This window comes from Lissotriton vulgaris, chromosome 3_1 (genome assembly GCF_964263255.1).
Source record: "Lissotriton vulgaris chromosome 3_1, aLisVul1.2, whole genome shotgun sequence".
Classification (NCBI taxonomy): Eukaryota; Metazoa; Chordata; class Amphibia; order Caudata; family Salamandridae; genus Lissotriton; species Lissotriton vulgaris.
This window is the reverse complement of record NC_141689.1, coordinates 2,018,007,478-2,018,020,030: the sequence shown is the minus strand read 5'-3', so window position 1 is coordinate 2,018,020,030 and position 12,553 is coordinate 2,018,007,478. Positions and strand designations below refer to the sequence as shown.

The following is a 12,553-nucleotide window of genomic DNA, read 5'->3' as shown; positions in this document are numbered from 1 at the left end:
ACCACTGCCAGGCTTGTCCTTGGTTTCTCATGACACAAACACATCATCTAGCACCTAAGAGACCTCCACTGACTCTCCGTTGAGAAGTCACCTTCAAGCTACTCACTCACGCCTACAAATCCCAGACACAAATACCTCAACTAAAGAGACTCCTCCCACGCACCCAAGAGAAACCTCCGCTCCGCTGACCTCGCTCTCGCCGAAACTACGCACATCCGCAGAGCCAGAATGGGTGGAAGAGCCTACTCCTAAATCACGGAAAAGACCTGGAACGCACTCCCGCTCAACATCAGACGTTCTCCCACTCTACATACCTTCAGGAAAAGCCTCAAGACCTGGCTCTTCGGCTGATTCAGAACTGCAACTCCCCCCCACCCCCTATATCCCCTCCAGCACCATGAGACCCTCACAGGGGAGTACCGTGCTTCAAAATGATTGATTAATGTCAACTTAGATGCCGCACTTGGAAAACCTAATTTTTGAAGGCTGATTTCCCATTGTCAGTGCCTGCTCAGAATCACCTTCCTCCTGCCCTGATGATGGGGCCTGATGACAAAAAGAACTTTCTGACATCGCCGGCTGTGATTTATCTCCAGGAAGACACTGCTTTCTACGATTCCATAGTCTTCCTGGACTTCACTGCAAACACTGATGTTCTGTGCAAACTATTATACCCGTCTGGAGGTAATTAGGTGTTCTTATTTCAAGGTTTTTTTTCTATCTTCACCTTGCACCCTGAAGTGGCTGCAAGACAGTGTTTTTAGTGTTACAGACAATATGTTAAATAAATAAGACTAAAGAATGCCTGCACTGCTCATGCCCTTCAAGCCTTATTACTTGTGTGTGTTTATATATATATATATATATATATATATATATATATATATCTCCTTTTGGTTCTCTCCCTTGTCAAACTTCATTGATAATTGCCACATTTGCGTGAAAAATAATTTAGCACACCTACTCCAAGCTATCCCATTTTCCACTTTGTCATCACCTTTTTACATGTCCTCTTCCAAGTCTCTATAGACGTGTGCTGGTATCGAGCTTAAAGTGAATTATAACGACTCACTCTTAAATATGCCAAATATGTATGTTGCTTAGCCCAACTATCGCCATGTGGCTGTTTCTGTGTAGATGCACACTAAAATAGTGTACATCCCTGACCTGTTTTGAGAACTAACGTCTGCATGTCTTTGTCACTGCTTCAATTGGGTTAAACCTGCTTTGCCGTACACTTCATATGAATCTGCATTTGCCAAGTGTCCCTGTTTTTTAATGACTAAAAAAGCTCATTTGTGAAATGAATTTATCTAATCATTCTAACAATGCCAGTAATCCTGTTTTTGGAGGAGCTTTACATTGCTTTCGTCACGTTTTCACTGCTGTTGTCTTTATTATATAGCATATTATCCCAGTGCATCTTTGGTGAAAGGTCCAGAATCTTTGATGTTCCTTTAAAAATCTGTTGATTGAATTTTTCAAATTGGTGGGCAAGAATGAGTAGAGTCTCTGATTGTGAACACAGACAGTATGTCGAGGAGTGCTGGTACCAATAAATATCTCTTCCATGGCTGACACATAGAGTTACCGTTCTAATCACGCTGTGCACAATGGTAGTCTGCATTCTGAGAGTTTGGGTATTAGTTGGCTAGTGCTACAGTGCCATTGCCCATGACCTCACTGTATTGCTCTGTGATATCACTAATGAGGTCATGTACAAAGCATTGAGGAAGTTAAGGTGTTATCTTTTAAAAACTGCCCGACTCTTTGGTTCCTGATTGTTTTGTACTTTGCTGTGCCTTAGGCGAGGACGAAATGGAGGGATCTGAGGGTAATACCTGTGTCGCTGAATACACAAATGGTAAGCCAGTAAGGTGGAGATTTATTTATCTTGCAGTAATCCTTGTGCTGAATCGAGTACTCAAGTGTGTCATGACAATCTTTTTTCCGAAATCTCTTAGCATTCCTTCGATTTAAGTGCTTGATTGTAAAACGTGATTTACATGCTTTTTGTTTAATGTCTTTGATTTTCAATACAATATTCATTAATAATAGTGTTATCTATATATTATCAGACAGTAGCATTTACCTCCTTGCAGTGCGTGCTGTTGTTTCTACAATCAAGCATCAGTATAGAACAATAAAGAACACGAACAACTCCTAATCCAACTGTAGGTCGTACTTTAGTTATTCAAAAGCTATTAGCCCCTATGAGCAATCATGTTTGAAGCTTAGTTTACACATCCGCGATTCTACTTTGGTTGCATCGGGCACATTTTCGTTGCCAATATAATTTGAAACTTGAAGTTTGGCGTCCTGAGTCATCGCTAGGAGCCCCAACAAAGGACATCACTATCAGGCCGTGGGTACAGTTTGCATACTGGGGGGTGCCTCCCACCTATGTCTGATCATTTTTTTTTTTGTTTTTACTTAATTTATTAATTTTTAGAATACATAGAGAAAATAATACAAAGAAAGCCCAAAGACGCGGGTGGCAATTTCCATTGTCCAATGGTATAGATGGAAGGGTCGAACAAGAAAGTCAATATTTGCAGAGACATCAATCAAAATGCATTCAGAATTGGAGCAGGCACATATATGGAATGTTAAGTTACCATGTATAACAATTAGGTTTACAATGTATAACCCTGCAGGACCAAAACTCTGGGGTAACTAGGAGACAGAATCTTAGTTATTGGCCGAAGGGTAGTCTCTAAGCTGTTGCCAAATATCTTTAGGCCTGGAAGTAGATGGCTGTAGCGAGGAGTACATTTCACTGGAAGAATCACAGGCAGGGCTCGAGTCGGGGTACCACGCGGGTGGACGGCATCCCCCCACTTATTTTAAGGGGTTTTACCGGGTGGACGCTGTCCCCCCTGTGCAAAAGCTGGACTTTCGATTATGGCGTTATTTGCCCGCACGGCTGGCATCTCGCATCTGCAGCGAGAAGGGAGGAGCCGCCCACTCACCTCCCCTCCTCCCCAATCACAAGCGACGGGGTTTCTATTATTGATAATTACACACGCCGCCAACACCTTGCATCACTTGGAGGAGTGGGGGGGGGGGGGGGCATTGGGGGCTCTCTGAGCTGCTACTACTACCTTCCAGATTTCTTTATCATCACTCGGCGGGGGTGAGAGGCAGATTCTTGAAGTGGCAGAATAAAGAGCCCCCCCTTTACAAATGAGAGGGCGCTTCCATCGCTAATTATCATTTCATCCCTCCCCATCATATAATGGACTCGCGGAAGACCCGAGGAATCCTTTCCCCCTTTTCAGGGCTGACATTCACACCTGCGTCGCGAGGGCGTCCAATGGATGGCTAAAGTGCGCCTCCACCCCATACACACACGCTCACATACACACATCTTCTCTGTCCCTCCACACCCCTGAAAATCCAGAACAGATGCCATTAATCACATTCCCATTACCAATTAACCTGGAAGTTGAAGAAGAATAAAAATATTGAAAAACTGCCCCGCCCGCATCCCTATCGCTAATCCCCCCTGCTCCCGGCCCTTGCACCTTTTGTGACGTCCCTTCCTGTTGTGACTTCACTTCCGGTGACAGCGTCCCCCCACTTCTTTTTTTAGGACTTGTGCCCTGATCACAGGTAATTAAGCTGGAATGCAGTCACTGTTACCATTGCCCCAGTATAGTGCTATCTCCCTTTTGGCCAACATTAACACCGGGGCGGTGAAAGTTTGCACCGATTTAGGAACAACCGCCACATATCCCAATAGAGCCAGGAGGGGTCGGGTCCGGTGGAAGCTCAATGCCTGACATTGAAAGGTGATTTAGTATGTCGCCCAGTATGAATTATTATGTGAACAAGTCTAAGTGAGGTGTGCAAAACCTGCATCGGGAGCATTACACTTTGGACAAGTGGATGACTTTGCAGGGTAGATTCTGTCAAGTGTGCTAGGTGTAATGTATACCCTCTGCAAAAATTTAAAGTGAAGCAACTTAGTATGTAGGTCAAATCTATTAAGTGTACATTGCACCGCGTTGTTCCCTGGTTAAAGTGATCCAGGAGTTCTTGGCTAATGGAACCAGAGGAGAGTATAAAGGACCAGTCCCGAAAAGACAGTTAAGCTTGCGCCTGGCCAAGAACGTGGTGGCCGGAGTTTGGATACCATTAATATCAATCTTAATTCCCTTCAGCAGGATAGATGATGAGGGTAAATCATCTGCCTGGTCACTCTGCAGGATGGAATAAAGTAGTTTGGCACCTACATGGAACCAGTGTGATGCAAATTGAAATTACGCCGTTAAATACTATAGTTGAAAATCAGGGACTCCAAACCTGTCTCCATCATAGGGAAGGACTAGTGTATCCCACCAAATCCATGGTTTACGACCGGCCCAAATAAGACGCAATAATAATCCCAAAAGAGTATGAAAAAAGAATTAGAGAGTGGTATTGTGATGTTTAAAAATAAATATAGAAATCGAGACAGGAGAACCATCCTAATAATGACAATTCAAGCTGCAATGAAAAGTGGAACACGCAACCACCGTTCAATCTGGATGGTAAGTCTTTTGATGGCCGGACATAATTCTGACAAATCACCTGTGGCCAAATGTATGACCCTTACATTTTGCAAATCGCAAATTGCGTAGCTTTAGGACTCTTAATTTGCGATTCGCAATGTGGAGTCCGACCTCCTCGTCCATCCGAAATAAAGTTCTTTTAAGTGGGAAGAATTTCTTCGCTGCGCCTTAGGGAGTCGCTCATATATTAGCCACCTGGATTCCTCATTTCAGCGTTTCCGGCTTTTTACTTTCACACAGTCTCAGGTACTTCACTAAGCAGCAGTTGAGTTGTGGATCATCAGGTGTGAAGCATGCCAGCAGAGCTTGCCTCCTGGTACTAATCCCCCGCTGGTTAAAATGTTGCTTCAGCAGTTGTTTCCGTTCCTTGAGGAGTTTTTTTACAGGAACACAGCAAATGCAGCACATTTTCTAATTTTTTAATCCTGCAGAGGGTTGTGCCAAGAGCCCATAATGCCCTGGTGGCAATGGCAAGTTATGCATCAACCCGGTTTGAAGATCATTAAAGGGTTGCCCTCACAACCATATATCCATTATGGGGTCTTGGTACAACCCTCTGCAGGACTAAAAAAGCTATGTCTAGAACATTCAAGGATTTCCATAAGCAATCCCCTACCTTCGCATTATTTTACGTAGCCGTAGGTATGCAGGAAGAAGATCAATTATTACTGGCATTATACATATCTCCACTATTTTGGGTTAGGGTCTGACATTCCACCCCTATTATTGGACTTTGTCATGGTATCTTGCTTCACTGGAGTTTGGCCAGACAAGGTCTATAGATGAGAACTGGATCCTAGCAAAGAGCCAGAGGGGCACCTGTATGGGTATATTTGTTAGTATGTGTTAATGTTAAAAGATTTCTAAAGCGCATGGCTACCCGTAAGCGTCCCAGCGCTGACAGAAGAACAGGCGAGAACAGAAGAGGGAGGTTATAGGAACAGCCAAGTCTTTAGAAGTTTCCGGAATGGCAGGAGGTTGGGCACGAAGGTCAAGAGGGAGTGAGTTCCACAGTTTAGAAGCGTTATATGAAAAACGCCGGCCTCCGGAGCGTGACCTCTTGATCCTGTGTGGCAAGGTTAGGTGGATATTGGAGGATCGGAGGGTTCCGGAGGTGGTATAAGGAACAATGAGGTCTTTAAGGATAGGGGGAGCTTTCCCGTGGAGAATTTTGTGGGTTAGGCAGAGGGCCTTGAACTGCACTCTTTCCAAGACGGGCAACCAATGCAATGCTCTGATGGCCGGTTTGGCCGAGCAGCGATTCTTGGTGTCGGTAAGAAATCGGGCGGCAGCGTTTTGCACTACCTGGAGCTTTGTTGTCACTTTCTTAGGCGCGCCAAGATACAGGGCATTTCCGTAGTCCATTCTGGACAGAATAAGGCCCTGGATAAGGAGCTTTCTTGACTGAAAGGGGAGCAACAGGAGAATCTTACGGGCGGTGCACAAGAGACCATAGCGACTCCAGCCGTTTTCTTTGCTTGGGTGTTCAAGGTGAGGTTTTGGTCTAGCCAAATCCCGAGGCTTTTGAGATCGGAATTGGGGGTTGGAGGCAGGCCCATGCACGGGGGCCACAAGGATTCCGGACGGAAGTGAGACTGATTGACCATCACCAGTATCTCCGTTTTATCACTGTTGAGTTTCAAGTGGGACCTGTCCATCCAGCTGACTATATTTCTCAGACAGGAGTACAGATCGATGGTAGGATTTTCCTGCTGACTGAGAGAAACCACCAGCTGGGTGTCATCCGCATATGTCAGAAGTTTAATTCCGTATGGGGTGACAATTTTTTCAAGAGGAGACATGTACACGTTGAAGAGAGCAGGGCTCAACGAAGAGCCCTGCGGCACTCCGCAGCGTATGGAAGTCTCTTTGGAGATGTAGTTACCCCCCGCCACCTGGAAGGAGCGACAGTGAAGAAAAGATTTTAACCAGGACAGGGCGGGCCCTGAAATACCAAGGTCTCTGAGCCAATATATGGTGGTTGACGGTGTCGAAGGCCGCACTTAGATCCAGGAGGATCACTGCTACTGATCCTCCTGCATCGATGATCTTCCTGGCCTCTTCGACAACCGCCACCATCGCTGTTTCAGTACCCTGGCCCGGGCGAAAACCAGTCTGTGAAGGTTTAAGCAGTTCATTGGATTCCAGGTAATTGGACAGCTGGCCGTTAATACATTTTTCAGCCATCTTGCTGATTCATGGAAGGAGAGAGATCGGCCTGAAGTTAGTCAGGTTTAGGGGGTCCAGGTTAGGTTTTTTGAGCAAGGCCCTGACCACCGCCTTCTTCCAGCTGGGGGGTACCATTCCGTCTGCTAGTGAGGCATTGATCAAGTTCACCATCGGAGCAAGGATGGTGGGTGCTACCTGTTTTAAGGTCTTAACTGGGGCTGGGTCAAGCGGGGAGCCACTCTTAAGTGATTGGAGGATGGGAGACAGGATGTCCTCACTGATAGGGGTGAACATATCTAGTCCTGTATTAAGGTTCTGGGCCTGAATCGGACACAGATGTGAAGGGTCCGCGGAGATGAGAGGGGGGAGTTGGTGGAGGATGTTTTGGATCTTTTGATCAAAGTAGGTGGCTAACTCGTTGCAATGATTGTCCGAGAGATCACTCATGCATATAGGCTCCGGGGTTTTTAAAAGTTTTTTTACAATTTGAAAAAGGTTTCTCTAGATGAGCAGGATGCAGTACTAATTTTTTCATTGAAGAAGGCTGTTTGCGCAGCTTTTAGAGCTTTTTTAAAATTAAGGATAGCCAGTTTATAATCCCTCTTGCTGTTAGCGTCAAAGTCTTTCCTCATCACTCTTTCAGACCTCTTACAGAGTTTTTTCAGGAGGCGGACCTCGTGTGTAAACCATGGGTGGGTTTTTTCCGGGGTTTCAGATACAGTTTTTTGGAGAGGACAGTGTTGAGGGAATTTTCAATCCAAGAAAAAAACTCGCCATCTGCTGTTGCGGGGTCAGCTTCATAGTTAGGCCTAGAGAGCTCCAGGACCTGCTTCCATTTGACAATATCCAGTTTGGCCCAGGGACCAGAGAGTCTACCAGGAGCTTGGTTGGGAGGTGGAGTGGTCGAGATCCACCAGCTAAAGGGGATAAGCAGGTGGTCGGACCAAGGCAATGGAATAGGTGCTCTCACTTTGAGGTCAGGGATGTTGCAGAAGATGGGATCAAGCAAGTGCCCAAGAGTATGCGTGGGTTGGTCGTTCTTTAGGTGGAGTTGATGGGTTGCTAGGTCTAGAAGCAGTTCTGAGGCGGTGTTGTCATTACTATTATCAAAGTGGATATTAAGGTCCCCTCAGATTAAAAAATTGGGCAGAGTGCTGGCCATGGCCATAGAGGTTTCCAGGAGGGAACTACAAAACTGTCCCAAAGCCCCTGGGGGGCAGTAAATAAGGACTCCCGATAGGGAGTTATGTGGGGACATTTGAATGGTGAAGTGCACATTTTCACAGTCCGAGAGGGGGCTGTCGTGAAATCTACACGAAAGATGGTCTCTGTAAATGATAGCTATCCCTCCTCCCCTTTGACTCGATCCAAGTGTTGTATAAGGAAGCCATGAGGCAGCGCTTGTACAATGTTCGAGTCAGAATCTGGAGCGAGCCATGTTTCAGTGAGAAGCAGAATCTCCAGTTGATGCTCTTGTAGAAGGATATGGATTTCTTGGGCATGTTTAGGCAGGGATCTGCAGTTTATCAGGGCCATGTTGATGACCGTCTGGGTAGAGTGACTGGTCTTGGCGGAGGTAAGTTTGAATGGGCAATGGAGACAATGGGTGCGAGGGCTCTCACCTCTAATGGATTGGGTGCATAGGGACTGAAGGGGCTGGTTTAATTGGCACAGGAGTTCTCTGGAGTAAGATAGCCTGATCTGGTGGGGAGATTCCGTGGTGCCTGGCCCTAGGCCCGTCCAGGCACGGACGGCGCACCAACGGCGCGTCCGCTGCGCGTCCGGCGGGGATGGGGCATTTTGTAGTGTGAGGGCTAAATCGCCCACAACACTAGAGCGCCGACCGATCCTTCCCAAGATGGCGCCGGTGCAAAACGCTGTTTTGCCTGCCTAGTCCCGCGGTCCAGGAGACCCTAAATCGGCCACCAGAGGAGCGCGAGACCTAAGGGGAATCACGAGGAGGTTCGGGGTAGGTCAATAAGCTTTTTAATGAACTGTGTCTAACTCACACAGCATTCGAAGTGAATATAAAAACGAAGTTAAAATATGTCACAAGAAAATTACAATGCGAACAATTTTAAAATAAAGCCCTTGGCTCCCGGCTTCCGCCTCAGGAGTCGCGTGTTTCTGTCAAAGGTCTGTGCAGCAATGTCTGTTACTTATCATTTTGAGAAGCAAAATGTAGCCCATCTTGGATACTGGTAGCCTAGACCGCAGCACCACGGATGACTCTTAAGTTACCTAGTGCAATGTCATAAGCACATTTAAGCCTTCTTGATGATAACCACGTCCTGCACCATTTCCTTACCATCTCACTCCTAATGCTTAGGAAATCGGAGTTCCATACCTCATTTCATCTGAAAGAAACAGGTTAGTATTAGATTCCTTACCTTAGAATATCCCCAGGCGTCAGACTGGATCCGGGAACTTTTGCGTAGCAGTACCCCTGCGCGTCGGTAGGCATCGTCTGTGGCTCCGCATCCGTCGTCGGCGCTGTTTGCGCTGGGATGACGTCGCCGGAGTACTTAGACGCCGCCCTCGCGCGCTGACGTCAGTTGTTCTTTTTTTCTGCGCCAGCTAAGCGCAGATCTGGAGAAGTAGTACCCTTTAGTCATTTTTTGACTAAACTTTGATCTTTTTGATCTGTTTTTCGAGTCGATTGACCCCAACGGTGCCGGTAGGGATGCCCGGGTTCAAACCCTGCTCCAAGTGCAGCCAATTAATGTTGGTTACCGACCCCCATCGCCGGTGTCTTCAGTGTCTAGGTCTCGACCACGACGACCGACCCTGCTCCGACTTCCGGGCCCTGACGTCCAAGGCTAGGCGGGAGCGGTCCTGCAAGCGGCTTGAGCTCCGGCAGTCGGCCCGCGCCGTTCGAGGTCCTGGTCCCACAGGGTCCTACAGGAGGTCAAGGTACCAGTCGCGGGGTCGGAGCCCTCGTAGCTCCGAGTGTCGGCATGGGTCTTCGGGATCAAGATCCTCAGGTAAGAGGCATGAGAGGTTGGAACGGCATCATCGCTCTTCCGACCCACCCCAACGCTCGCGCGACGCAGCCAGGGGTTTGGGTGACACTACCCACGCGGCTCCGACGGAGTCGCGGGCGTCGCGTCCTGCCCCATACCTTCCGGTCCCTGGGCATGATGCGATGCCGAAGGAGATCGAGCGCTACCTCATGGCCATGAGGTCTCTCTCTCCTCCGCCGGGTTACGCTGCGCCTTCGGGCCCAGCGGCCCAGGCTGGGGGGCCTAGCGGGTCGGGTGCTTCGGCTCAGACGCCGTCGGGTGCTTCGGCCCCGGCGCCGCTGGCGACTTCGGTCCCGGCGCCGCAGGCCCTCACTGGATCAGGTTCCGGATCTGGGTCGGCGCCGACCCCTAGGGTGTCACCCCCGGCGCCGCCTACCCTCGATTCTGTTCCGGCACCGAAGCGGCACCGCTGGGCGCCGACTCCGTTTGGAGATTTTTACTTCCACGAACCGGCCCCATCCTTTGAACCTGGATACCAGGAGATGGGTGATGAGGGGGATTGGGAAGGGTCTGAGGACCCTCTGGCACGTGAGTGTCAGTCTCAGCAGGACTGGACAGGTGAGCTTGGAACTGCCAGTGGGCTGGACACCTCGCCAGACACAGGTTTTGTCTCCCCTCCCACCGTAGCTTCGGCGGAGGGCGCTGCCTACAGTGTGGTGCTGATGCGGGCAGCCAAGGTCTTGGGCCTGGAGCTCCCCATCGCGGACGTGAGGACTAACCTCCTCACTGAGGTCCTTAAACCGCAGTCTGAGCCTCTGCTGCCGATTTAATGAGGCCTTGTCAGACGTTCTTTTGGGCACTTGGTCCAAGCCCGCTACAGGTCAGCCTGTAGATAGGAACGTGGCCAGACGCCACCGCCCGGCTCCGGGCGACCCTTGCTTCCTGTCACCCCACCCCGAGAGCCTGGTCATCCAGGCCTCCAACTTCCAGACCGCATTCCGAGGGCCCCGCCCGATCGGGAATCCAAGAGGTACGAGCAATACGGTAAGAAAGTATTCTCCTCCCGGAGTTTGGGACCGCGTGCCTCTTGGGCCGCTACACCCACTCTCTGTGGGACACGATTGCGGACGTGCTGCCAGAATGTCCAGCGGAGGTCAGGACAAAACTCACCCAAGCCCTTGCGGAGGGTCGAGATGCAGCACGGTTTTCTATCCAGTGTGGGCTGGATACCACCGACTCACTGGGCAGAGCGATGGCTACGACGGTGGCGATTCGTCGCCATGCCTGGTTGAGGTCCGCCAACTTTTCGGCCGATGTCCAGAACACTCTTATGGACATGCAGTTCGATGGCCGTCGCCTTTTTGGCGACAAGGCAGACCATGCGCTTGAGCGCTTTAAGGACTCCAATGCTACGTCCAAGTCCTTGGGCCTCTCGGACCCGCGCCAGCAAACGGGTGCCTTTCTCTCCTTTCGTGGCCAAGGAAGGGGCGCTCCCACACGTGCTGCCAGCCACGCACCGCAGACTAACATCCAACGCGGTGGCGGCCGTGGAAACCGCCGTGGCGGCGGTCGGGGACAAAGGCGAGAACAGTCCACACCTTCCCCCGCAGCATCCGCCTCTAATGCCTCCTAGTTCATGCTTTCAGGCCCATGTGACGCCAGTGGGGGGCAGGGTTCGCCATCACCACTTCACTGGCGCACTGTCACTACGGACAGGTGGGTGTTGCAAATCGTCCGAAGGGGCTACTCCCTCCCCTTCGAGACGACCCCTCCAGCCATGCCACCGCAATACCACCGCGTGTTGGGGGACCACTTGCAACTTCTACTAGAGGAAGTTACGGCCCTCTTGGCCAAGGGGGCCATCGAGCGCGCTCCTGGGTCGGAAGTAGGGTGTAGTTGTTACTCCCACTACTCTCTGGTACCCAAGAAGGCCAAAGCGGGCCTACGCCCTATCTTGGACCTACGGAACGTCAACTGCTTCCTCCGGAAAGAGAAGTTCAAGATGCTGACACTGGCTCAGGTCTTAGCTGCCCTGGACCCAGGAGACTGGATGGTAGCGTTGGACTTGCAGGACGCTTATTTCCACATTCTCGTCCTGCCGGCCCACCGGCGCTACCTGAGGTTCACGGTATGCCACGAGCACTTTCAGTTTACCGTGCTCCCCTTCGGCCTTAACAGCGCCCAGGGGTGTTCACGAAGGTGATGGTGGTGGTCGCAGCTCATTTGTGCAGGTTAGGGGTTTCAGTCTTCCCCTACCTGGACGACTGGTTGTTGAAGGCGGGCTCGCCCCAGACTGTAGTCAGCCACCTCCAGACAACGGTGGTCCTCCTGCACCAGCTGGGGTTTTCCATCAATGTGCCGAAGTCACACCTGTGCCCCTCTCAGAAACTCCTCTTCATCGGAATGGTTCTCAACTCAGCGCAGTTTCTGGTTTATCCTCCCGAACAGCGGGTTTGGGATATTCAGGCTCTGATTTCAATCTTCCATCCTTTATCCCGGGTCTCGGTCAGGTTGACGCTGCGGCTTTTGGGGCTGATGGCCTACTGCATCCTTCTGGTGCATCACGCCCGGTGGCGGATGCGGGCTCTGCAGTGGGACCTGAAGTTTCAGTGGGCCCAGCATCAGGGCAACCTGTCCGACCATGTCCTGATCTCGGAGGGCACTGCGAGACAGCTGCAGTGGTGGCTCACGGACCGCAATTGGGTCAGCGGCAGGTCCCTCTCCTTACCCCAACCGGAGCATGTAGTCGTGACGGACGCGTCCCTCCTAGGTTGGGGAGGCCACATGGGAGAGGCGTAGATCAGAGGCCTCTGGTCTCCGGCGGAGTCCCAGCTCCATATCAACCTTCTGGAGCTGAGGGCGATT

General features: G+C 50.2%; 1 protein-coding gene across 3 annotated transcripts in view; it reads left to right on the top strand.

Annotated features, from left to right (window-relative positions):
• Positions 1-12,553, top strand: part of CFAP97 (cilia and flagella associated protein 97) — a 507,276-nt gene that overhangs the window by 224,030 nt on the left and 270,693 nt on the right. The window contains exon 4 of one of the 3 annotated variants that reach the window (XM_086962498.1): positions 1,808-1,864. The exons of the other annotated variants lie outside the window; for them this stretch is intronic. Coding sequence (XP_086818624.1) covers positions 1,808-1,864 — 57 coding nt within the window. The remainder of the gene's footprint in view (positions 1-1,807; positions 1,865-12,553) is intronic. 3 annotated transcript variants of the gene reach the window in all.